This window comes from Anastrepha ludens, chromosome 6 (assembly GCF_028408465.1).
Source record: "Anastrepha ludens isolate Willacy chromosome 6, idAnaLude1.1, whole genome shotgun sequence".
Classification (NCBI taxonomy): domain Eukaryota; kingdom Metazoa; phylum Arthropoda; class Insecta; order Diptera; family Tephritidae; genus Anastrepha; species Anastrepha ludens.
In genome coordinates, this window is record NC_071502.1 from 79,119,205 (window position 1) to 79,147,135 (window position 27,931).

At 36.3% G+C, this 27,931-nt stretch overlaps 2 protein-coding genes across 2 annotated transcripts; one reads left to right on the forward strand and one right to left on the reverse strand.

Annotated features, from left to right (window-relative positions):
• Positions 1 to 2,057: 2,057 nt before the first annotated feature.
• On the forward strand, positions 2,058 to 15,735 carry LOC128866569 (lipase 3). The gene is made up of 5 exons (XM_054107406.1): positions 2,058 to 3,515; positions 7,784 to 7,942; positions 13,460 to 13,544; positions 15,249 to 15,394; positions 15,461 to 15,735. The coding sequence occupies exons 1-5, from the start codon at positions 2,763 to 2,765 to the stop codon at positions 15,611 to 15,613; spliced, it is 1,296 nt and encodes a 431-aa protein (XP_053963381.1). The 5' UTR covers positions 2,058 to 2,762; the 3' UTR covers positions 15,614 to 15,735.
• A 5,422-nt stretch (positions 15,736 to 21,157) lies between these two features.
• Positions 21,158 to 26,834, reverse strand: LOC128866430 (ubiquitin-protein ligase E3C). Its single transcript, XM_054107148.1, has 8 exons — positions 26,193 to 26,834; positions 24,489 to 25,221; positions 24,016 to 24,421; positions 23,804 to 23,925; positions 22,937 to 23,719; positions 22,670 to 22,814; positions 21,909 to 22,608; positions 21,158 to 21,844 (listed from the first exon to the last, which is right to left on the reverse strand). Exons 1-8 carry the CDS (start codon positions 26,526 to 26,528, stop codon positions 21,677 to 21,679), a joined length of 3,393 nt encoding a protein of 1,130 aa, XP_053963123.1. The 5' UTR covers positions 26,529 to 26,834; the 3' UTR covers positions 21,158 to 21,676.
• Between the last annotated feature and the right edge of the window lie 1,097 nt (positions 26,835 to 27,931).

Sequence of the window (27,931 nt, forward strand, 5' to 3'; positions counted from 1 at the left end):
CAATTTTATTGCAGTCTATGATACAAAAATCTTACAAACTTCTAAAGTGAATATAGAAATACATGATTTCTTACGGCCTACAAAAAAGAGAAAATCCTATATTTCGACATACATACATAATTAATGTTTCTTTAAATAATTTAATAAGTGAAAATGTTAAATATTGTTTAGCTAAAGAGTTATATTCTCTCAAAGTTCTATTTACAGAAACATAAAATTCATAGACAATTCCAACAGAACATTATACCGCTGATTTACATATACTTATAAAGGGTATTCAAATTAGAGGTGTCGGATTTTAAGTTGTGCCGTAATTCGGATATCCGTAAACACCAATTTTGAATGACTCGCTAGAGGAATTCAGTCGTTATCTCGTGAAAAACTTTAGTAATGTGGGCTTTCAATGTCTCAATCGAAGCTCGTTTATCCACAAAGCATTTATACTTTATATACCCCCCCAAATAAAATTCCAAAGGTGTGACATCACATGATCTTGGTGGCCAATCAAGACGAGAGATAAAATGCTCACCGAAACGACGACGCAGAAATCCATTGTTTCACGGGATGTATGGCACATTGCGCCTTCTTGTTGTCATTTATCATGGCGTGATAGCTTTTGCCACTCACTGTTACATTGGCGCCAGGCTCATCTTTGAATATGGGCATAGGCTTGCTTTCAATGGATGTAATGGCTGTTCTTGAATGGCTTCGAGTTACTCTTCGGCCACAAATCTGGCCTAGTTTCCTTTCTCGAATAGGTTTAGGTTTAGATTATACTGGCTGGCGGAAGCCACGCAGAGACCATTTTGGTCCATAGCCATACCAGATCAGAGTCCTATTGAGCGAAAATATGCATCACTCAAGAGGCGCGTACTGTTCGCGAATTTTAGGAGTCGCTCAAGCTCCAGTCCAGGGATAGCTTCTAGCCTTTCAAAGCTGAGAACACCCAGGCAGCATAGTCTAGTTTTCGAGAGAGCAGGACAGTAGCATAGAAGATGCTACAGAGTTTCTCTTGTAGCCGGCTCGTAACATTTTCTGCAAACATCGTTAAACATCGTTAGATTTAACTTATAAGCGTGTGCTGCAACTAGGCAGTGCCCTGTTAGGTTACCAACTAAAGTTCTGCAGTTCCTTCTATCGAACGATAAAACCGATTGAGCACACTTGTCATCATATACGTGTTTACACACGTGGCAACTTTGAAATTGGTTAAGCTAAGCCGTCTGCCTTTTGCCTTTCTAAGCATGCGTTTCTCTAGTTATTTTTGAATTGTGCGCAGGGGTTTAGTATCTGACTTGATCCCTTGCAAGACTCGCACCTTCTTCAGCTATTCCATCCACTGGCTCATTTCCCTCTATACTTTTATGCCCAGAAACCCTCAATCAGATAAAATATTCTTTATTTACCTCTAATCTCTTTTTTTAATTTTGATAATCCCCTTTTACTAGATTTTATTTTCCAAAAATTGTTGAGCTTTCAGACACCATCTCTTAGATATCTTATAGAGATGTACAATGCACAATATTGCCAAGTAAAATATAGTTAACAAATATTGTTAAATGTAAAGCATTTAAAATCTACATATTGCCCCTGCAAATCAATGTCTGCTCATATTTTATTATTTTATTTATTTACTTCCACTGAGTATAGGGTGATGTTTTCACACTTTTAATTTGACATATTAGAATAATATCATTGCTTCAGTATGCGCCCTTTTACCTATATAACGGTACATATCATTCATAAAAGTCGGACATGAAGTAAATAACTTATAAGAGCAAAGAAACTGTATACTTGTCCTAGCAATCGAATAAGATTTTTCAATTCTTCTCAAGCTAAGTGTTCAAAAACGATTGACATTTTTAAATTTTCTCTTTACGAGTATACTTTAGTGCAAGCATTCAAGTAGGAATTTATGCTGGCATACATGAATATTGCTTAGTTTACTTAAAACACTGTGTATTATCCTCCTCAGCTGAAATGCCGAATGACGAGCAAATATAGGTGAAGCGCACTTGAGCAAAATGATCGTTGAACAGTCAGTAATGAATCGGCGCACAAGCTACATATCGCTTACGATACCCGCAGTTGAAAACAACAACGAAAGTCTTGAATTAATTATCGATAATCGGATGATACTTAACTAGTGACAACAAAATCTTTTGGCGCGTGCAGACTAAGAATATAGGATGAAAAATCAATACGAGTATAAAATGGAAACCATGAAAGTTTACAAAAATAACAGCCCGCAAAAATTATACAAATAATTATATTCTTATAAATGTGATTATAATAACTAGTACCATATTGGCGAGAAATTAAAAAGAAAACCTTCCACAACGTAGCGGAAGCAAACTACGAAATTGATCTTAGTATGCATCTTCACCAGCACGGCATGCCTTCAAGCACAGATATTATTTTTCATAAGACTAGTCATTAATATTTCGCTGCCATAACAAACTATTGTGACAATGAACTTGAATTAAGTTGAATTGAATTAATTTTCTTAATTTTGGCTATATATTTCTTATTTCAAAAGTGACAGTTGAATGGAAAAGATCTATTCAAATCTCGCGCAACGATACAAAGTATTCTACATATACGACGTAGCAAAAAAAGTTAAATTTATACTGTGTCTCAAGTGTTTATGAGTAGTGGTGTATTGTAAATAAAAATATTTGTGATAAAAAAAATTAAACAAGGCACTTCAAATTACTTTGCAATTCGTGACGGTCTACGACAATTTTTCGTCTACTTCCGAAATGTGTTCGTGTAACCTTGACACAGAAATATCACTCATACACCCAACGTTCGGTAACTCAAAGCGGGATGACGCTCGCCTACTACACTGGAACACATGCGTGCCATATAAATGTGTACTCCATGGACTGCTCCTAATGCTCACATGCTTCGTTAGTGTTCGTAGCTTTACTCCCGCCTTTTCCAAAGATCTAGTTTGCCAGATCATCACTTCAAATCAATATGCCTGCGAACGTCATATGGTGCACACTGCAGATGGCTATGAGCTCACACTTCATCGCATTCCACCGAAAAATTATACCCACCGCCACTACCATCGACCCCTTATTCTCATGCATGGACTGATTGGCTCTGCCTCGGATTTTGTGCTACCTGGTCGCGCTCGCTCTCTCGGTTGTATTCTACACGAACAGGGCTACGATGTGTGGTTGCCTAATGCTCGCGGCACCACTTACTCCAAACGACATTTACATATGGATTCGTCTAGGGCAAGCTTTTGGAATTTCACCTGGCACGAGATTGGCTATTTTGATTTGCCAGCCATTGTGGATTATGTGCTCGAGACGACAGGTCATCAGCAGGTACACTATGTAGCACATTCTCAAGGATCTACTATATTCTTCGTGCTGCTCTCTGAGAGACCGGAATATAATGAAAAATTTGTATCAGCTGCGCTTCTGGCACCGGTGGCGTTTTTAGCAAATTTACGTAGTCCACCGTTAAGGATAATGGCAGCCGAAGATGAAAAAATTGAGGTTCGCTCTTTTGCAAATAAAAACCTTATCCATTAGTGTGTTTACGCTGAAAACTATGTGAGATATATTTGAGTAGGAGCAGTCTACAAGGAAGTGGTGTTTTTGGAAAAGATTGCCTTTAGGCGAGTGAGCATAGCATTCGAATATGAACCTTTTCGCTTTACGACGACAAACGTTAAATCAACTTATTCCAATTTTTTACTCACTCAGCAAAATCCCAAGAATGGGCACTTATAGGTCAAAAGTATGCGTGAGAAAAATATTCCCAGTTTCCGTTTACGTAAAAGTATTTGTGTATTATATAATATTCAAATCCATGTTTGATTTTATGGTAAAAATTTGGGCTCATGGCTTTTTCCACTACAAAATGTCCGAATTTTTTTAGAGATGATGTTATACATCTTCAAGCTATCTAAAGCAGGGAGCGCAAAACTTTTACATTTTAGCATTTCTGGGTGTTCTAATACATACATTTGTGTGTAAGTATTCTCTAAGATATTTTACCACAGCAAAGAAACCCTTTCAGGTTTTAGTCAACGTTAATCTGTTTTAATTTTCCTCACATTTATTCACACACTTTTAGTGCAGCTTCACACACATTATTCATCGCTAATCCTCACGGCGATGCGAATGCAGCGGCCATTATCCAAAGTAATATCGCCCTTAATGCTGAGTTTCGAAACAAAGAACGAAGCAAAATACACTCTGGCCCCACTTCCATCCATGCCTACTCCTCCCCAACAGATTTCCTCTCAATTCACACAATCGAGCATACAGTTACAGAAACATGTGTGTATGGTACATTCCATTTCAAATGGTCTAGAAAACATAAATGCAAATTAAGGTTGTACATATTTTTCAAGTCGCCTTGTCTTTAGAAAAATATTATAAATAAAAATAAAGCATTTGTATTAAAGTATTTATATTTTTCGATTTCTTTTTTCATTTAATCAAATACTCTGTACAAGTTCGATATTTGCACGAGGTTATGATAGTTGGTCTTACTTAATTCAAGGTTTCTAAATTCAAAACGATTGGCTGCAGTTTTCAAGATAACGATATTTGAAATTACTCTATGGCGTCGATGACAGCTCAATGACAACCTTACATCATGAATTTCAAAATGGAAAATAGTTAAATCTGAATCCAAAAAACAAACTGACTTTTTTAATATTATAACTTTTTTTGTGATTAATTTTTTATGTTTTGCTAGCAAATTTACTTCAATTTTAACTTTTTATAAATAATCCCCTCAGTTTTAAAACTATTCTGCTAATATTTTGCACAGGGCTGTATCTAGATCCCGCAGTACTCATAATTCAGAACAATCACAAAAAGCCTTATAATTAAAATTTTCCCACTCATAATTTGTATGGAACCCACATTATAATGCTTTTTTCATTATTACATTCCAATACTTTCTCATGTTTTAGGTGGCAGCACCACACAAAAATAATTTTAATTAAAGCTTTGTTCCTTCTTTTGAACACATTTTGTTTGATGCCCATATCTCCCTTTTATTAAATTTTGTTATTAATTTCAGTTTTTCTTTAAAAGTAAATGGCAACGCATTTTAAAAATATGATTGAATTGAAGCTTATTTACCTTCACAATTTTACAATTACATAATTTATTTTTGTAATCAATTTCGTAAAATCCAAAAAAAATATGTGGCTACACCTGTTAAAAATATTTGTTTTTTAAGCTTGTTGAAACACCTTTCTATTGATACCTACATCTTAGTATTCAACTGAAATGTATGATGCATTGATATCTTTGCAATAAAATTCATATGGCAACACTATCAAAACCTTGGTTTATTAATAATTTTTTTTTATACAACACCCTGTTGTAATGAGTGCTACACATAAACCATCTACAAAACAACCATATGAAAATTTTTTTTAAATCGGGGCAGTAGTTTTTACGTTCTTATATTTAAGTATATTTAGAAATTAAAAAAAATCATAGTACTCTTTGAGTATATTACCTGGACTGATAAATATGTGTATTCATATGTATAGGTATGTCTCGTATTAAAATGTGTTTTTTTTACAATCGTGCTATTCGTTGAGTTTAGGACTGATAAATGTCTAACATTTTATTTAAGTAGTAGTATTAGAAATAGCCCATGACGAAATAAATTTAGATACGGTTTAGAAAGGCAAGCCTTTTGGTTTCTAAGTAACACGATTTAAGGCGAGTACCCAAGTGACAATAAAAGAAAAATGGGGTATGTAATGTCTGTAGATAAGGCTCTCTTACCAAACAGTATATTTCGAAATCAGTAACAAAATAAACTTAGAAAAATTTTAATTTTTATTACAATATCTTAAAAACAATGTTGAATAATGTTAATTATAGATAAATGAACTATTTGCATTTGCTGGTTTTTGGCAACAATGAAAAATTGTAACAGATAACGAGGATGTGTGTATGCAAAAATATCAATGGCAACATCGTGTCGATACAAGGGTATATTCAGAAACGCATTATAAATGCGCAGTAATTGCAGCGCTGGCAACACTGCCAATGTGACAAGTGATGCAATTGATAGATTTGTTGACGATTTGCAAAAAGATTTGTTGCATTTATGAACGCGTTTTACACTAAAATGGAAGTATTATTGAGTTTAGTTGTTGACGATATATTTGAAGTAAAAAGTGATAGTTTTTTGCTAAATTTAAGAAAAAAAGACGTGTAAAGCTAAAAAGAAGATCACATATAGTAAGATGTTCATTAAAACGAAAAATTCCCAAAAATAAATCTTTTTTTCCTAGTCGCTAATGCTTTTTAATTTATTGTGATTGTAATTCATTACTTTTCCAATTTTCACAAAAAAAAAAAAAAAAATCTTTTTTTGAAACAATTAGAAAATTTTCGCTGCGCGATTTGCCCGTCTATTTTCAAATCTTTATTCACTTTTTTTATTTCGTCCGCCACTTTATTCCACAAAACACTCTTTTTCCTCCTCCCTGAAGCAAATTCACTTTCCATGCTCAGTCGGACTCTGAGAAGCAACTTTACTTCCGATGTACTTAGATAATCGCTAAAATCAAGAAAAATGTAATAAAATGTTGTTTTAATAACGTATATTTAATATATCTTTGCATTAAAAGCTAAAAAAATTAGTTTAATACTCACTTTTCATCAGACATCATATTAGCGTAATCAGCGGTAGTATTAAAATTTTTCCTGCAAATAATGCGTGACGTTTGATACAAAACTGGCGTTTTGGAACGCGATGCATTTGCAGTACTGCCATATTTGCATTTCTGAACGCATTGCCAACACTGCAAAAGTACGTTGTACATTATAATGCGTTTCTGAATATACCCCAACTATGCACAAACCCACATAAACCGATGTATTGTGTAAATATGTAACCAAAAAAGCAGTTATTTTCTACGGGCTCACGTTTAGCTCAATTTTGTGTATCTCACGGCAACAGACAGGGGCTACGAATTCGTCGATGAGTGTGGGCACCATAACGCTTCTATGAGCACTTGGAGCGTACATGCAAGAGGAATGAAATTTTTGTAGTCGAAAATCTCAGCCTACACGGCAAAACCAGCAGTAAAGAATGTAGTCTGACTGACTTTGATCCCGAAAATGTAGTAGTTTTTGCAAAACGTTTGAACATAAAAATATCAATATGAAGATCTAGGATTGGTACCGTTGAGATATTAGAAACAGTACAAAAAAATGAGATTTCAAGAAAGGCGATGCTATCTACAAGGTGATGCAAATCGAAAGATCTATCTTTTTTGCAATTTCGTCATACGTCAATCATATTTGACTTATAAACTTGATGCAGTATACAATCAGACAAGCAATGAAGGCAAAATAAAGATTTCAATCATCAAAAACACTTTTTTTATTGTATTCAGTAAAAAAGTTGAAAGTAATCTTAAGAAAAATTACCATCGACGATTTGAAATGGAATGCACCATACAACTTTCCATTTATACAAAAACGAAATTGCGTGAATATTGAATTTCTTTTTATATGTACTTTTACACAATTTCCGGTCTGTCTCTTCTACATCCGGGCCACCTGTTCTTCGCTCCTATTTACTTGGCTCTCCAATTCACATGCAAATGTTGCTTTGCTGGGCATTAAAAAACACATGCGAAACAATTACAACTACTCACAATTACCGTTATGCTATTGGGCACCAACACCACAACCGTACATTGCTACCATTATCGCACAAATTGTGGACTGTGCACATCCCTATTCTCACACACCCACTGCTCGACTTGTAGGTGCTCCTAAATCATTTGGGATTACACGAACTTTTTCCATCGACCGCTCTAAATCAACTGGGTGGGCACTTGCTCTGCGGACAAGCTGCGCCCACACAGAATCTCTGCCTGCTGCTTACCTTTCTCTCAGTGGGATTCAGCGACTACGAAATGGATCGCGTGAGTATAAATTTAAACTTACTCCTAGTTTTATAGATATTTTTTTAGAGTTAAAATATTGTCAAAATCCAGCACAATGAAGCACCTACATATGTATGTATGTATGTATGTACATATGTATGCACACTTTTGCATCAATGCATACACACACCAAAGACACAAAAACGTTACAAAAAGTATTATGCCCAGTCTGAAAATATTCGAGTTTCTTTTGTCTATTTTTTATCCAACTATCCTCTTCATTTAATTTCTTTTTGTGTGGTTGCATGCGAGAAAGTTTTCAGAATTTGCATTTTTATGCATCTAACTTTGAAGTGTTTTGCAACCTATGGTATGGATGCATTTTGGTAAAGAGAAAAAGGCAGAAAAAGAAAGATATGGAAAAGTTGTTTGACTAAGAACTTCATTGAGATACAAAGAGCAGCTCTTTAGCAGCCTCAGAATAGTAGATACATATGTATGTACATATATTTATTTTGAAAGATATATTGTAATTGATATTAAAAACCACAACATCATGCAATAGCGGAGGTATGTAAATGTGGCCATCACTAGGACTGCTTCCCAAATTTAGCTTAATAGCTTTTTGTTTTTTGGTCGCCTCGACAGGCAATAGCAAACCTCTGAATGTATATCTGCCATAAAGAAGCTCCTCAGAAAAAACCATCTGTCACTCGGAGGCGACATAAAACAGTTTTGTAGAACAACATGAAGGCCCACGTAACAAAATGGACGAAGAGCTCGGCCAAACATGTAAAAAAATAATTCTTATAAACAAACGATAAATGTGGCTTTGCTTGTTTAAAATTTAGGTTGTCTGTACATTATAAAAATGTTGGTAGAGAAAAAATGTTTGGGCGGCAACCATGACCACGACGCATCCATCTTCAGGCGTATTCCATAGCACAATTAGTACTCGTAATCGAACAATTTAGACTCGGTTTCAGAAATTTTATTGCTGACAATCAGTATTTGAGAAAATTTATTTGCTATAATCAATAATTAATTGATTACTTTTTTATTGTTTTATGAAATTATTAAAAACTAACAATTAAAAATAAATAAATTACGGAAAAAAATTTCGAATAAAAGTGTTTTTGATCACATTTTGTTTGAAAACTATGTATGTATAGTATATTTTTGTTGTAAATTTTATCTCCATTTAATTTTTTCACATTTTGGATAGATGGCAAACTTTGAAAAAAAATTCTGATCAAGTTTTCTCAACCCTTTCTTTCGTACTTGGGATGCCAATATTAGCGGAAAATGGTGATCCCGGAACTTCGGAATATTTTTAATGTAGTAGGGTACCCTATTTAGTACCCATTTGTAATATTTCATTTTATTTAAATTTTTTAGGGTTTTAACTTTTTAGAAGGGTTAAAAATATTCAAAAATAATACAAACCCGTTTGCAAATTCAAATCCATTTTTAAAACTGTTAAAAGTCGAAAGCACGTGCAGAGGTAGATTTACTCAAAGCGTCATAACTTTTGCAAATATTAAGCCTTGGCGATAAAATTTGGTAGGAATATTAATCACGGATGTGGCAACCTACAAAAAACAACTGAAATCAGTTGACTTAGAGCGTCACCTGGCGGTTGTTCAGGGAATTTTCGATCAAGGTGGTATACAAATGGACGTTATAAAAGATTATGTTCCTTTTTGATCAAGAAGTAGTATTAAATTTTATTAAGGTATGCAAAATTTTCTATATCTGGTAATACTTTTAGTTTATTTTCGTAAGATAAATGGGTTAATTGTTATTTTTAATTGTTTTATATAACCACTAAACCTGTTGCAAATTATTTACTTGCTAATACCTTTTTAATAATTTAATAAGTTGTTTTACAAATTAATTGATCAACGTCCGACTCTTCTGGGAGAGAGAAACAGGTAATTTTTACGATTTACTTGCAGAAAATTCTTTACTCACAGTCATGTTATTTCGATTAAAATAAAAGCGGAACTAAAAGTGCTTACGGAAGAACAAGAAATGACAATAAGACAAATTTCTGTGCTATGTAAACATATGAACTAAGCACTTGTAGAAAAATATCAACTCTCTGTTGGTTTTTTGCACTCAACTCTAAATGGCAATAAAATTGTGAATTTGTGCCAACAAAAGAAGAACGGAAACTGCCAGGAAAGCTCTAGTGTAAACGGAAACGGATATGAAAACGAGAAGTTCACTTTCACATCTCTATCGTATGTAAAGTGAAACCCCAGCAGAACTATCCTGGCTAGTGAAAAAAATTGCTGGTTGAACACTAGTACAATTCCACCAAATCTGAACCAATTTAATTCTTACAAAGCACGAAAAACGTATGTGGGTTAGAAGTACAAGGGTTCTGACACATTCTGTATAAAAGATATCTAAGTTACGGAGGAACCTAAGTATTAGGGATATGAAAGCAAATGTACTCGAGGAGAAATAGAGAGTTAATTACACCCATTATTATGTCGAGGAGTGAGAAGAGAGTGAAAGAAATAGTACATAATTATCCCACTTTGAAAGTATTTCACGTTCTCTACTATATGGAGGAATGGGTCAGCTAAGTTCAATGAGCGAAGAGCAAAGCATACACACATTTTTTAAACACCTTCTAGCCTATGGGGATGGCACTCGGAATGAGGTATCAATACAATAGCTTAATAGGTAGCTTAGGGCGCACTGACGTCGTGAATAACTTAAGAGTCTATGGATCCTTGAAATCGGGGCTAAATCGGTGAATAAAGGTAATCACTAAGCATCACTTAATAATAGAGTAGTTTAGGTAGCTATTAAAAAGAAGTTTCGAGTCAAAAACTACTCCAATCTTGGTTATCTTGTTATGCTTGAATAGTCGAATAAGAGGCAGGGATAACGACATAAAATTTAGAGATGGTCCTATGAGAAAAGTTAATCATATTCAGCTGTAAGCTATTCGTATGACACTAAGCTAAGATATTGTCGAGTCTAGATTAAATCTTAACGGATTCGAAATGATTTGGACAGATAGAATAAATATACAAACCATCAGTATACAATAGAAATTTAGTGTAAGAAAAAAGGAACCGACATACTCCCATTGACTAGCCTGGCCAAAGTTCTGAAATAGTTTGAATGCGTGCAGCAACAACGTCTACATATGTAATTACGTTGAGGTAGCACTGATTTAAAATAAAAATTTTGAATACAAAGCCACATTGGCCAACTTAGAAACCAAAATTCAGTGGCAAACTTTGTCAAAAGCTTCTCGTCGTTTATAGCCGACACACAAAGCTCGGAAAATGTTGAGGAATTTGTGGCATATCTGCCAGACATTAAACCATTTTGGTTCTCGAAAATCAAACATTTGAATGTGTTTGACAATTTACTCAAATAACTTTGAAGTCGACAACTTGGCGACAGGCCTGTAGTTAGCAACATTGTTTGAATATTGTATAAGTACAAAGATCTCGGATTATTCGCATAGGAGCATCGACTTCGCCTGCACTTCGTCGAGAATGGAGCAGCCAGGCTAGGCTCCACGAGAAACCGGTCCCAGTTCGCTGGCAACAGCGGTGCAGTCAACAAAACGAGTACCGAAACCATTGGGATACTCAAGAAGGCTTGCGGGGACCGATCTCTGTTCAGTGCCCAGTTAAAACGGCGGCAAAATTCGTTCAAGGAAAGCCGGGAGGACGTCGAAGACGAACAGCGATCTGGAAGGCCTTCGACGACGCAAACAGACGAAGATGTGAACCGGGTTCGTGAATTTTTGAACATTAACCGTCGTGCTAGTCTACGTGAGATCAGTGAAGACTTAAATTTAACTTAGACTTAAATTAACTGGTGCTTTGAGTACGATCCTGAAGGCAAGAGAGAGAGTGCGGAGTGGCACACGAGCCAGTGCAAAATCCTAACACACTTTTAAAACAGCTTTCAAGCGGAGCGATGTTAACTGCACCGCTGTTGCCAGCGAACTGGGACCGGTTTCTAGTGGAAAGGGAAGGTCCAACGATCATTTTCCCTTACCAGCCGATTCGGTTGATCTCTTAGCAGACGCTCCGCGCCGGAAGGCTCATTACTTTTCAATCAAACCCTGTATATTCGATTTAGCTGCATTCAAAATATTAAGGGATGTACTGAAAGAAATATCAGACAGATATTCAGCGTCTTCAAGTGAAATTGGCCAAGCCAAAATCGTAAAACAAGCCTTGAAACTTTCGATAAGGTACTAGAAATTTGGTTTGGCAAAATCCTCGACAAGCACAAAATCATATCCAGTGAAACACGGGCTCACCATTTATGTATCTAATACTTCTAGCGTAGTTTGTATATAAAATATATATAAAAATATTCAGGGCCAGCTACCAAGTTACTTATATTGTTCCTTTTGTGCACTATTAATATCTGAATTTACTATTATTGGGAAAATATAAGCGTCAAGGCTCGTGGAGTTCCTTAAGGAAATCTAAATATCCCACCATTGTGTAGTATAAAGGTACACTTCAAGGATGATGCAAATCTTTGACAGATTAATTTTTGTTTTTGTTTTCTTTCGACAATTTGTTCTACAGGCTTTGGCATACTTAGTCATGGAACGATTCTCAATTAAACAACACGTAAAAGTGTTCCAAAAGTTTGGTCGTTCTGGAAGAAGTAAATTTCGTAAATTCTGCGATTTTTTCGGTCAACATTCACCCAAAACCCCTCATTTAGGGTGGTCCAATGACCACCTAGATCTTAAGAATTGACATAATTGAACTTCTTTCTCTGAAAGGGCGAGGAAAGTGTGGTCTATGCCAATAAACCCAATCTTATGACATACATATATATACTAATAATTCTCACTTAACTCCTTTCTGGGTGTTTGGCCAAATTCCTTCTTCTATTTGTGACGTACGTTTTAGTGGTCTTCCACAAATGGAGAGACCTACAGTTTTAAGCCGACAGCGAATGGCAGATGGTTTTTATGGGGAGCTTTTTCATGCCAGAAATTCACTCGGAGGCTTACCTGCTTAGGGGCGACCTCTAACAGAAAAAAAGTTTTCTATCATTTGTGTTTCAGCCCGGGGTTTCGAAAGCTGGGTACTACCGAATGATATTCACGCACCAACCTATTCGGCTACAGCGGCTACCATAAATGATTAAGTTATGGATTTCAGTATGCACATCGTGTGTTGCCAGAAGAATTGTGATGGTATTTTTATGGATACTTTATTTCATACATAAATGCCATAGACTAAAAAACATGATGAAGTAAAAAAATCATTTCGAAATATTTTACTGCCTTTTATTTATAAATGAAAATCTGCGGTCTTTATTAATCTGTATAATATTTATAAATAAATCGTGGCTTAAAAAATTATGAATTTCACTCGACTCAGAAACATTTTTTATTTTCGTTTTTTTTTTAATTTTTTTTTTTCATTTTCACAATATCATAATTGGCTTTATAACCATCAACTACCTGAGCTGAGGTACAATTTTTATGTACTCGTATAAGTGTATCATACTACAGTTTAACAAAATTTGATTTTCATTTCACAGAATCTTTTTCCTCGCATTTTTGAGACGACTCCGGCTGGTATATCGCGCAAACAATTTCAACACTTTGGTCAACTTATTAAGTCAGGTAATCGAAATAAAAACAAATCAATCAGGTTGTTTTTGCCAATGAGTTACGGTCATCTATTTTTTGCCATTTTAAAAATTGTATATGTAGTTTTATATGTACTATGTACATATGTACGTATGTGACTTTGAATATCACATATACTCGTAGTGCCACCGCATTTTGTCGTTTTTTAAGGAGTGGAATGGAAGTCGGTGAAAAACTGATGTAGCTTTAGAATCGCCCATTCCTTATATGAAAATAAATTAATAATATTATATTACAATAAAAAAATCCTCATACTCATACTTAAGACTAAGTTTTTTTTTAATTAGAGTCCAGCTTGTCACTTTCCTCGATAATGGCGGCTTAGAATTCCTTCACGGTATTATACATATATCTTTTTCTGCATATATGGTACAAATGTATATCGCACACAAGAGTTCCCCCAATATATTTTCCACCGGATTAGCATCTGGGGAGCATGCCGGCTATACAAGTAAATTAATTGAATTTGCTGTCATCCACTGATTTATTTGTCTACTTGTCTCGTTCAAATATTCAATTGTTCTTATGGTTGAAGCACCTTCTTCTGTTCGAAGAAAAGTGTAGCTCTAGCAACGTTTCGCCCGCCTAAGTGGCGTTTTGAAAAATATAGCGGCTATTAATAAAAAATATTTTCTTCTGCTTATTCCTCTTCTTCTTCTTCCTCCTCCTCTTCTTCCTCCTCCTCTTCTTCTTCCTCCTATTCTTCTTCCTCCTCATCGTCTTCTCCTTCTTCCTCTTGATTGACGTGATAACCGTCATTTCTTTCTCGTGCTAATCGGCGCCAGTTGGAAACACCAAGTGAAGCCAAGTGCTTCTCCACCTGATATTTCCAACGTAGAGGAGGTCTTCCTCTTCTTCTGCTACCACCAGCTAGTATCTCATCAAATACTTTGAGAGACGGAACGTTTGTATCCATTCAGACGACATGACCCAGCCAACCTAGCCGCTGGATCTTTATTAGCTGCGCTATGTCTATGCCGTCGTAAAGCTCATACAGCTCAATGTTCCATCGCCTGTGATACTCCCCCTCGCCAACGAGCAAAAGTCCGAAAATGTTCCATAGAATCTTTTTCTCAAACACTCCAAGTGACTCCTCATCCGATATTGTCATTGTTAAAGCTTCATCGCCATACGGTAGGACGGGGATGATGAGAGCTTTGTAGAGCGTTAGTTTTGTGCATCGTGAGAGGACTTTACTACTCTATTGCCTACTTAGTCCAAAGTAGCACTTGTTGGCAAGAGAAACTCTCTGTTGGATTTTAATGCTGATTCCTGAAAAGAATACTGATTCCATAAAGTTTGAAGCAATTCGGAATGGGTTTGGTCGCAGTTCAGGAAATTTGTATTCAATCCCTCTTAATCAGCTTTCTTTTTCGTCCGTCGTTTTTCTTAGTGCCATAAGTCTGCGGATCTTTTGAAGAATTGATTTCCCATCAGTAAGTCCACCCAATTTTCAACGCAATGACATTAACTTCCAAACTGCCTCTCTTCGAATTCCCGTAACGCTTTTTTCTGTAATAATTTCTTAACTAAATTAATATTATTATAGTCTTTAAGGCAAAATAACCTAGAACTTCGATGAAATATTTGCACAGGAAAAGTAGAAGACATATTTCATACTCATATAAGAAAAATTACATCCTAGTGTGGAATTATTTAACCTTTGGTGTCTTTTAGGCAAATTCCAGCAATATGATTACAATTCGAAGAGTGAAAACATGCGCCATTACAAAAGCAAAACACCACCGCAATATAATCTACGAAACGTCCGCGTTCCATTGCACCTATTTTTTGGCACACGTGATTTACTTATGACCAAAGAGGTGAGTTGATAAGCGTTAACAAAATTCATACAACTCATTTTCTTTTTTTCTTTCCAAATCCCCAAGGACGTCTTGCGTCTCACCAGGAAGCTGCAGAATTCGAACTATACTTTACATGAACTACGCGGCTTAAATCACATAGACCTTTTATACTCAACAGTTGCGCCGCGACTTATTTACAAGCAGATTATTAATGATTTAAAGCACTCATATTCCTAAAAATTCACTAATGTTTGTGTAAAATGAAACAAAGAATCAGATCTTACTGCCATTGAGCTGTGGTACGTTATGTAGATTTCAATCAGCTAAAAACTTGATTTAACTGCCTAGTCGTAATTTAATTGTAATGAAATTAATTGTAATTGAGAAGAAATTATATTTACATTTTTATATAAGATTGAATATTTTTTGGGGTCCAAAAATGCATCGTAAGAAGCATTTTATGTTTTGTTGCTTCTTAATACTTCTTTATTTTCCTCCACCAGTTCTCAAAAAAGCTCATTATTTTATTATTCATAAAAAGTGTAAAAAACATCAGCGGTGTTGTTTCTTTCTTTCTCAAAAAACCCCCATTGCTGCCCAAAAAGCAATTAAACAATCAAACGACTTTAATCTGCCGCCGGAAACCGGAGTTTAAAACGGCGAAAGAAAGGGCTGCCTCCGCTGCACCCAATAAATACAGAAACATTGCGACACTGCTACTATTTGATGGCCTGTTGTTGATTCTCAGCTGCCGCAGTATTTCAGTAGTTATTTCGCGTCGAAAGAGTTGTTTGAAAACATGGAAATGCGGGCCAATAACATCGGATCTTTTTAACTCACTTTTATTTTTACATTTACTTTTACTTTTACCTTTACTTTTACCTTTACTTTTACCTTTACTTTTACCGTTACTTTTACTTTTACCTTTACTTTTACCTTTACTTTCACTTTCACTTTCACTTCTACTTTCACCTTTACTTTCACTTTTACTTTTACGTTTACTTTCACTTTTACTTTTACTTTTACGTTTACTTTTACCTTTACTTTTACTTTTACCTTTACTTTTACCTTTACCTTTACTTTTACTTTTGAAAACATGGAAATGCGGGCCAATAACATCGGATCTTTTTAACTCACTTTTATTTTTACATTTACTTTTACTTTTACCTTTACTTTTACTTTTACTTTTATCTTTACTTTTACTTTTATTTTTACTTTTAGGTTTACTTTTACTTTTACCTTTACTTTTACCTTTACCTTTACCTTTACTTTTACTTTTACCTCTACTTGTACCTTTACCTTTACCTTTACCTTTACCTTCACCTTTACCTTTACCTTTACCTTTACCTTTACCTTTACCTTTACCTTTACCTTTACCTTTACCTTTACCTTTACCTTTACCTTTACCTTTACCTTTACCTTTACCTTTACCTTTACCTTTACCTTTACCTTTACCTTTACCTTTACCTTTACCTTTACCTTTACCTTTACCTTTACCTTTACCTTTACCTTTACCTTTACCTTTACCTTTACCTTTACCTTTACCTTTACCTTTACCTTTACCTTTACCTTTACCTTTACCTTTACCTTTACCTTTACCTTTACCTTTACCTTTACCTTTACCTTTACCTTTACCTTTACCTTTACCTTTACCTTTACCTTTACCTTTACCTTTACCTTTACCTTTACCTTTACCTTTACCTTTACCTTTACTTTTACTTTTACTTAGGAGAAAAAAACATGTGATTAGAATTGTGCGGGGTTTCTTTACATGATGGGTAAAAGGGCATTCGCTTCGGCTGCTTGGTTTCACTAATTCCCCGAAAATTTGTGGCAAACAAATATCTGTGTGCCACTCAGAATAGTCTGTTTTAAGTTGCTCTAGTGGTACAGGTGCGACATCACCAGATTCTCCCAAAAAACAGGCGACCAGTTGCTTTGAGGTGATTCTTCCACGAAGAACTTTTCTGGGATTAAGCTCGTCTTGCGTTTATCCTAGATGCGTCCTCTGTTACGACCTCGTAGTTGTGCTTTGAACCACCACGGCTGATTTTTAACATTTCTGTACACCAATCGACACTAATCCTTTTTTGTAAATAGTGCTTTTTTTTGACATTCCCATGGCAGCCGGTTCCACGATAGCGGAATAACTCTGGTTTTTCCCGATTAAGGGCTGCCACCCCATTAAACTGGCCTTGTCTTTTGGACCGTACCTTAACACACATCTATCATCACAGAAGCAATCCTACGCAGCAAGTCTGTTCCAAATACTTCTCTTCAGGACTGGTATCGAGGCCAACCTTGACTCCACCCGAACTCCACCTCAGTTAGGTGTAAAAAGTGCAACAGGTAGTGCCACCTCAAGAGCCTCGTGTTGCTCCCGCCACCAGGCGGCCCCGGCCTCAACAGCTACATCCTCCAATACCCCGGCATTACAAACCGCCGCAACAAATCAAACCTTAACGACACTATGCAGCATCGTCTTATCGATGAAGGCATCCACCGCAAGGATAGCTCATTAGAATGTCAGGGAATAGCTGTCCGGTTGGACGATGCCGAGCTCGAAATATTCAACATACATTTATATAATATATACCCCCCTCAGCATACAATGGCAAAGCTACGAATGTATTTATGCCATGAAAAAACTCTTCATAAAAAAATCTGCCGTTCGGAGTCGGCTTAAAAGTGTAGGACCCTCCATTTGAAGAACAACAACAAGACGCATGCTTCAAATAGGAAGAGGAGCTCGACAAAACAAACACCCAAGGAGGGTGTAAGCGCCAATTATATGTATATATATATAAAAATATATATATGTATATATCCCCCCGTCACTTGCTGAAGTGAAAGCCGATTGGTAGTAGGTGACTACGCATCTCAATATTTGGCACATCAATTAGCAGAACAGATAGACGACTCGACATTCAGCACAGCGAACGACGACGCTCCCACCAGGTTAGTGGGAAAATACAGAATTACAGCAGGTCGCCTGACATAACAATTGCTAGCGCTGGTCTCACAGCCGCCGCGGCTCACTTCATTCCCGCTGGAAGGATACGGGGCATACGTCCCGATTTCCCAGCTGAAGCATCCGCATCTCCGCATAAAGGATTTCAATTTGGAGATTCGGGTACCCAACATAATCGAGCTAAATGGGAAGAGCATTTGAAGACCTGCAACTTCACCACTGGAGTGAGTAGGCTCTGGTTCACCGTAAGGTCCCTGTCAAACTCGGCGTGCTTCACACTGATAAGGTGGATCAACGGTTGCATTTCACAAACTACCGAAAAACAGTGCGCCACTTACTTTCACCATTGATGAGGTTCAGGGGGCCATCAACAAAATAAAAGCATCAAAAACCATTCGCCCTGACGGACTAAACATGCTAATACTGAAAAACCTAGGTCCATTGGGAGTAGGATATCTCAGAAGGATATTAAAATTGTCTATGGCCACTCTCATAATTTCTGGCAAGTGGAAATCAGGGAGAGAGACTAAAACCTAGGAAACCCGCCAACCAAGGGCGGCGGATAACTCTCCTTTCAGCAGTAGTAAATACTCTTGAAGCCCTCCTACTCCCACTCTACAGCATGACTTCCGAAGAGTCCACAGCATCACCACAACACTCACCGCCATAAACACTCAGAGAAACCGCGGGCTTAACCAAAACCGCCCCTGCGAGAGGACAGTCCTAGTAGCGCTGGACTTGAAGAAGGCTTTCAACACAGTCAGCCAATCCACGCTACTAGATGGCATTATACAGTAGACACTCCCGCCAGGGCTGAAGAGGTGGTCCGCGAACTACCTGAGCGGTCGGCACTCGTCAGTAATCTTTCAAGACCAAATCTCTAAACAGACAAGATAAAGCAAATCTTTCAAAGAAGTTAAAGTTATCGCGAAAAATTGTGACCGTTGGAAGCGTTTCGTAGAGGGCCTATCTCGCATCAGAGAAGACAGGAATTAAGAGAGAGACGAGTGAGAATACCAATAAGCATTATTAATTTTTCTTAGAGAGTTTTAAGGTTATACTACCCCGGCAAGAACTCTGCCTAGTGCATATGATTCCCGTAAGAGTAGTGCCAATTTAAGTCGGCTTTTGATGATGTGTTGTCCCACTACCAGGAAAGATAGAGGTCCTATATGTTTCGAAGCCGCAACCCCTCTGGGCACATCTTTCGCGTCTTTGCTCTTATAGCCCGGACCAACAGAAGATGAATGTGGTTGCGCTTCCCAAAAGAGTCTAGTCAATGTTTGCACTTCAAAGGATAATCAAGTCCTGAGTGCAGCCAAAAGATCTATTGGCCCTTATTATGAGCAACATTCGATCTTCGACTGTAGTCGAAAGTGCTGATGGAACGAATTTTCATTTGGTATTATGGTGCTCATTCGTTGAAGAATATGACTATTGTGAATTTCGATCGCTCGACGCATTTACAATAGATAATTTTTTCTCAGTTGGTACAGAAAATCAAAATAAAAGAACAACCGATTGTGTTGAAATTTTTTGCTAACAACATTTTTAAAAGTTTAAAAAAGTATTTTTTGTGAAAATGAGTACAACGGGGTTGTGGTTCTACGATTCATCGGACGATGAAAGATTAGTGGAACTAGCTAGAAGTAGAAAACAGTTGAGGGACGCATCCAACCCCCTAGAAATGGCTAGAAATGGCTTCCACAGTGCACCCGAGCCAAATCCATTCCAAATATTTTAAAGCTAGCCACAGTCCTGCGATTTTGTGCTCAGGGATCGTACCAATTGAGTATTGGTAATGAAGGTATGCTAGGACTTGCTCAACCCACTGTGTACGATGATGCTGAAGATATTGAAGGGGAGTCAAATAACGGAGAAGCAGAAAACATAAGAAATGAAATTCTTAGGATATTATACAAAAATCTAAAAAGTATTAAATAGAAACCTTTACGCCACAGTTTCTGTTTTATTTTTGTTATACATTTTCTTTATTCAATTATTCGTCATTCGAAAAAAATATGTATTTCAGTTCCTATACGTATTTCAGCCCATGCCTGTCAAGGGAAAATAAAAATGTATTTCTATAAACATCACAAAAAAAAAACCATTATTAACCTTAATCCGTTTTGCTGCCGTTCTAACTGGTGGTCCCAAGCAATTCAGCTCCGTTGTAAATTCCTTCCATTTTTTTGCTGCTTGAACTTTGGTGCACATCCCTTTTGCGAATTGTGGATTCTCTTTCATTAATGCAACTAGTCTTTCTAATTGCTGTTTGGTACTCACGATTTTCGACCTGCATAAAATTAACAACATTAGTATATATTTATTATTTGGTTACTCTAAAACCATAAATAATCGCAAACAACTTACATTTTAACAATTTTTCCTACAATACGCTACACAATCGAAAGCAAAATTGCATTCGACTCTAAATTCGGTATACAACGAAAATTTCGACAGCATTGCACCGCTCATAATACCAAATTGACATTCGATTTTCGATCTTCGATAACCAACGAATATCGAAGATCGAATCTAACTCATAATAGGGGCCATTATCTCAAGATTTTCGGACTACGGATCCAAGATTTTCTTGTCAGACATTTGCACTTCTTGAATACCTTGGTTGCATCCACACGTATTTTTCCATTACAACTTGAAGTCCGGACCGAATCCTAGATATTTAACCCCTCTTACTACGTCATCTTCAACTACAAAAGAAAAAGCAAGCTACTCTCATATTTGATGCCGATCACATTCACTTAGGAGGTTAGGGTTGAAGCGAAATTAAATTTTACACATTAATATACACTCATGAATGTATAAATGGTTCGTATATTTTCATTTTGTCATTTTTTAATCTTTTGTCTAAATACCTTTCTCCTGAAGTTTAAAATCGGTTAATATTGTAATGTAAACAATAATAGATACATGTAAGTATTTTTGTTTATAGGTATTTTATAATAAGTTTTTCCAAATAAATATTCAACTATTTGCTGAAATAAATTTAGATTTAATTTCTTACGATACGTATAATATAACGAATCTGTGTTTAATAAACCCTTATATTTAAGACGTGGGTAGTAGCGATTATATACTGTTTTTCTATATTAAGCAATTAGCTATTCGCTGGCAACTTTGCCCAATCAATTTGATTCATTTTATTTATAGCATATTACTGTTTGCTGCACCTGACTTCACTTTACCACAAACAAAAGCTACCTATTATAAATTTTTAATATTCTTAAAGGATAGTTAGTTGCTTTAGTGCCTTCATTATAAGAATCTGGCCTCATTAAAAACCTCAGGAATTTACAATAACTAATTTAACTCAACTCAAAACCGACCCCTGATTGTATAGCGTACAGTAACTTTTCGTGCATTTGCTCTTCTGTTTTAAACGGGGGGAGTTTCAACAGGTTCGTACAGGTACTCGCCGTCGGTAATCGCTCCATGTCGCCAGCGTTCTGTATGAAGAACGGTGGATCCAGATCCTATTGAATGTCCAAAAATATATATTTTATTTTCTGCTTTTCACATAATAATTGTTGAAATTACCTTGAAGCCTAGAAGCGGTGGTCTGGAACAACTTGTCACAAATTTAAGCAACTGTCTGCGTTGGAGATCATTGAAGTTTTCCAAAACCGACCAAAACACCATAATGGATGGATGTTCAGGACTATATTCACCTCCATATTTGCAATGTTTCTTCAAGTCATCCAGATCAATAGGTATTTCGGCGCCAGAAATAAGTATTTGTAATTCCTTGTTACTAAACATGTACAGCCACTCGACGGGTAATACGTTTGAAAGACCTCGTCTAAATGCTACACAATGCTTACGTATTTGCACGTTTAACTTATAATCAGCCATCAGTTGGAGATATTCAATGCGATTGGATGAGGTTACAGCTATGCTCTGCCCATTTGGTTTCAACTCAACCACTTGTGTATGGCCCAGAGAATTGCTAGCCACAGTAAAATCCAAATTTAGTTCACTTACATCTCCTTCGTAATCTTTCAGATATAGCAAATTTTTATACAGTTCCGGATCGAGAGAAGCTAATTGATGAATATCTACATCAGCATATTTGCCGGCGAGCTTTGTTAGGAAAAATTCTGCCAATGGTAACTCGACTAGCAAATTTTCATAAATAGCTTTGCCGAGGATACGTCCAATGAAATAGTAATGCCGTTCGAAATCAGGTTCCAAATCGGCAACGTCGGGATTGGGATACAGTTTATTATCCGTAGTGACCCTGCAGGAAAAAATAATTGTTATTCATTTATATTCATTTTGCGTCATTCAACGGTCTTTACATGAAGAAACCTCGATTGGGGTCGAATGCCGTTTTAATAAGCTCGGAAAGGAATTCACGAAATACACCGCCTCCATCGATGCCTGCCTCCTCCAACCCAAGAGATGAAACGAACTGCACACGGAACTTCAAACGCAAATCAGGTTCTGCAAAATTAATAATAATGTAGTAAACGACTCACAGGCAGAAACATTTATTATTTAATATTTATTATTTATTTATTAAATAGATTTAATTGCATCAGAAAACATTTGTACTAAATACGTACCATTCTCTGGACGCAGCCGATCATAGGCATCCTCGTAAAGATATGAACGTCTAACCTTCAGGATAATAGATGGACCCTGCAAAAACGCTTGGTAGTTGCCCTGCACACGCATCTTATCTGCGGCCACCAAGCCTTGCAATATACCCACACGTTTGCTGAAAGGCACAACGAATGGAATTTCTCGCAAAATTGTAATGGAGCGAATTTGCTTTGTGGACATTGGTGGGCCATTTTCAAAATCTTCGCGTGTAAAGTCCCGAATGGGTTGGAATGGTCGAATTCCCCGAGTACGATTACCACGAGTCAGTGGTAAATCAGTCGGTCGGTCAAGTGGTAAATCCAAACGACTTACCGTCCAATGTGTTTCGGGACAAAAACCAAGTCGGAGATCTCGGGTATGTATTTGATTCAAAACAAATACAACAACTTTCAGCAAGTTCGCCCAAATCTGCTTTTGCTGCCAAATTTTCTTGTCATCGGATTCTGAACGACCCAAAACGAATCGATAATGTTCATTGAGGTTTGAGCGCGTCTCAGGGAAAGCCAAATCAACTAATCCAAGCGAAATTTCTTTCAAGGTCTTTGACAACTGCACGATTTCGGCGATTGAGAAGGGCATAAGTCGAATATGTGTCGCAGCAACCAATGAAGAGTGGAGGGATTTCGCCAATAAAAGTTTCTCATCACAGAACTCTGCATCATGCAAAGTTGGTAATAGCCGCCCGAAAAGCATACAAAATGTAGCCAACATAGGAATCGTCTGTTCAACACCGCTTTGTTTCGCTGTGAAATTTAAAAACGATTCAAACCAATAAATATTGCTATTATTACAAAAAAATATAAAATAAATGAAAAAACTTTACTTACGGACTACACCTTTGGAAATCAGCGAGAGGGGTGCATTGAATCCTAACTGGCTGGATTGTGTCGTCAATGTGAACCAAATGGTCCGAACTATATTTGGCATGAACGCCAGTGTGTACAGCAATCTGTTTGAAGAAACGACAGCAGTAATAAAATATCACTGATAAACATACACATATTTAAAGCGATTACATTCAGTAAGAAGCATAACATACTTATATTCAAAAATTGCCTGCTTATTATAGATCATAAGATTGTGGCAAATTTCGCACAACGCGTATAACACCTTCTCGTCGGTGATGTATGTGTCATCTAGTTCGGCCAGCACACGTACACGCTGAGAATCATTTAACAAATTAATGCATTCCAAAAGCACCGCTTGTTCGCCGCTACTTAGGGATGGTGGCCCTCCATCTAAATCAGAGCTTGACTTCTGCCTTTGAACTCCTCTCGATAGCTCTTCATCTTCCTCATCGTCATCACTAGATTCTTCCGCATCGGTGCGTTGATGATGAACCTTTGAGAGTTTGAGGGTTGATTTTGGTAGTTGTAATATTTTTACGGAAATTTCCGCAATTACTTTAATATAATCGCCCACTAGATTTTGTTTATGTATCGAATCTTTAAATAGATCAAATTGTTTCCAATAAGAAGAGTACAAATACATGTATTTTAAATATATGCTTACCTAAGTGATTTCGGTCAAGAATTAAAATTGCATTAAGAAGATAGCTGCTAAACACCTCAGAATACCAAGTTTCCAACTTATCTTCTGTAAGTGCAGATTGAGTCATCGAGATCTGAGCCAACGAAGACACGCCAGTAAAAGTCGGAGTCGAACCAGAAGTTAAATCCACTTGCATTTTTTCTAACCGCCGTGAGCTGATCAAATGCTGCAAAGTCTCTATTAGCTGAGAGAATGGAAAATCCGAGCACTCAGCCAGCGAAGGTAACACATAATTTCGTATAGGGTCACTAAACGGCTTAGCTAGAATATGTTTACTGAATTCTTCATAGATACTAAACAGTTTCTCCCTGATCAGCAAAGGACGTAACATAAGTTGGAAAATAGCCTCAGCGAATGGACTTGGTGTGTGTAAAGTCTCGCCATCCAGTGGTGGACATTTTGTCTCCATTAGCTGGCGCAGACGCTCAAAGTACTTACGCTTCACCAGAAAACTGAAAACTACTTGCAAATATCCCTGCACTCGAGTCTCATCTTCCATATATTTTTCCACGACTGACGTAGCTGTGAAGACCTCCAGCATACGAAGCGGTATGGCGGGCAAAGCATGTGGCAGTGTCATTTGCGTTATACAAATGTCAAGCAGTTTTTTCAGACGGTGTAACCAGATAAATTCTGTGCTAGAGTTGCGAAGAAGACGTTCAGGCTGGCGCAATATTTGCTGGCAAACCTCAATCTAAAAATTAAATAGTAATAAAACATATATGTAGCGCATTTCTCGGACATCTGAAAAATTCCTTCAAAGTAGTAAGAAGGAAAATTTTATAATAATATAAGTATTATTACGTATCGCCCACCCTCATAAGAGGCTTAATGAAAAAATTGTCATTTCTCAGAAAAAGCAAAAATATGTTTTTAAGCTTATAGAGTAGGTATATTAGAAATATAAAACGTTGTTTATTGGGAAACAAAGGTCTTTAAAAAATCATATGAGAAGAGATTATTAACATTTTAATTACGACTCTTTTGATAAAATTTTAACCTATTTCTGACGAAATTATTTTTAGTTGCTTTGCTGATACTCAAGGTTGTAAAGTAATTGAAAAGCAAAGCTAGGTCATGGCTAAAAAATTCGATTGCTCATTGGTTAGCTTCATTAACGAAAAATTTCAGCAAATAAGCCAAGTTTAAAAAGTAGAAGGATCTGGATCTGATTGAGAAACGTGTACGTTTTTTCAGAGACCTAGTGTCAGATCGATTCGAAATAATTTAATTGAAAACGTTTTGACTATAGCACAGAGAGAGGGATTTAAAACTGAGAACGTTTTTAAAGCTGTCGAGAAATGTCCCGAAAGCCTTCAATCTATATGTCGAGTTTCATTCAGTTTACCAACAACACAAGTAAGCGCCGAACGTATTCGTCTTTAGAAATGTAACGTTGGAGATTTAAAACAGTATCTGCAAGATGATTTAGTAGTATGACATTCTATTTATTGGACAAATAATGTAATAATGGACAATAAAATCTTATCAATATATTCGTTTCCCCCTTTTGAAAAAAAGTTAAATGGCGAACTATCAGCTTCTCTAAACCCGCTTTTTTATGAGAGTGCATTTCGCTCTAATGGAACACGCCTTTAGACATATGGAGATGTAACTTCAAATATATATTTTTTTAATTTTTGCATGACCATATTTTTAACTTACCAATCGATCACCATCTTTGCTTTCCTTACTAGAATAGAAAAACAGAAGACGTCGAAGTAAATATCCCAGACATTCATTTTCGACAACACGTTCACGATGCGTGCGCAAGAAATCGTCGAAAGCTTCACGCTCCAACCTCTTTCGGTGTTGCCTATGAAGGAAAGAGCGTGTGTATGATTGCAGGACAATTGCGCCATTGTTTTGCAGACGCAGCTCATTTCTTTTCTGGCGTTCTTTTTGAGCCTTCCGTATAACTGTCTCACGGTCACAGGTCTGTGAAGCACCACCCAAACTTTGCACCGGACGCCGGCGGTAATCTCCATCGAAGCCAAACATGATATTAATTATGTAAAAAAATTGTTGTCTAAAACTATCTCTATTAAATGTTATATTTCACGGGATACTCTAGAAATTTCAAAGAAATATTCGTCACGTTTATTTTCTATTCGAGAATATCCCTATCTTCGAGCCTCCTTCGGTTTGCAATTTCATCTCCGGTTTTGAACCACTGTTAATGTATAATTTATTAATTTTTTGCTTTCACTTCTGCTTTAAAATTTTTAAGTTATCTATAAGCAGGAATGACACCAAATAATTAGTTTTTATTTTCTGATGGTTCGCGAATGTCATTAGTCATCTGTTTAGATCAGGGTTGCACTGAATAACAGAAGGGGCTAAATATTATTAACTGTGGTTGCAAGAAAAATGTATTCAAAGTCTTAAGGTACGTTCACATATACAGTGATTAGAAATAAATCCACATAAATTAATCTACCGATACATCTATAGCAGATTAGCTACAAAATTGACGACTGTCAGTACTGTTTTGGAAGGTTTTTCTTCATAAAAACTGATTTGGTGGAATATTTTAGTTTTTGGTTTGTTCACTCATTATTAACGATAAGGAAAGAAGGTTCTAGTAAGTTTGACTGCGCAATTGACATAGTAGGAGGAAATCAGTTAACAACGCTCCTGAGGTTGCAAAACATTGTGCCAAAGAGTCTATAGTGTGTCCTAAGCAGTTGCGATTATATTATATTAATAAGCAATTTTGAAAATTGGATATTACTTCCAGCACCAACCAGTATTGCTTTGCTTTTTTATATAACGATAATAAATAATAAATAATTAGCATCAGCAGAGCATTTCCTCAACGAATGCTTAATTTTGGAGAGATTAAAGAAAAAACACTCTGGCTCGGCGAACCCAGCGTCTATTCTAAAATATGTAACATCGCGTAACATTTTAAGCATATATAATTTCGTCCAAGAAAGCAATTTAAGTATATGAAATTTTGTAATAATGTATGTAACCTATAATTTTAGTTCTTATTATCTTTATATTTCACGTACTTCATATGTATCTACCACTTAACATTAATCTAAAAAGTCGATGGCCTAAGCTGCTTGTACTCTATTTCTTTAGATATTACTGTATTACTGTATTTAATACTATGTTTAATAATAATTAATAAACGTTTTATTAGGATAATATTTACAAACCTCTTTTATTTTCCATTTTATTTCCTTTCACAACTTTGCTTACATTCTTGATAACAATTATCAGTAGCACAGAAGATATAGGTTTGCAGGGAAAAAGTTATTGTTATAACCTAAGCAAATTCATTAAAACTATCGAAATGACAATATAACAAATAATCCAGACACCCACAGACGACACAGAGCTGATGGCCTCTGCAGCCAATGCTCAAACATAATTTTAGTACTGGTATTCATACC

Coding starts and splice junctions, on each gene's coding strand:
- LOC128866569 (XM_054107406.1), top strand. CDS start 2,763: ATGTGTTCGTGTAACCTTGACACAGAAATATCACTCATACACCCAACG. Junction 7,943..13,459: donor GCGACTACGAAATGGATCGC/GTGAGTATAAAT, acceptor TTCATTTCACAG/AATCTTTTTCCTCGCATTTT. Junction 15,395..15,460: donor ATTTACTTATGACCAAAGAG/GTGAGTTGATAA, acceptor CAAATCCCCAAG/GACGTCTTGCGTCTCACCAG.
- LOC128866430 (XM_054107148.1), bottom strand. CDS start 26,528: ATGTTTGGCTTCGATGGAGATTACCGCCGGCGTCCGGTGCAAAGTTTG. Junction 25,222..26,192: donor GCAAAGATGGTGATCGATTG/GTAAGTTAAAAA, acceptor TTTAATTTTTAG/ATTGAGGTTTGCCAGCAAAT. Junction 21,845..21,908: donor CACCGCTTCTAGGCTTCAAG/GTAATTTCAACA, acceptor GACATTCAATAG/GATCTGGATCCACCGTTCTT.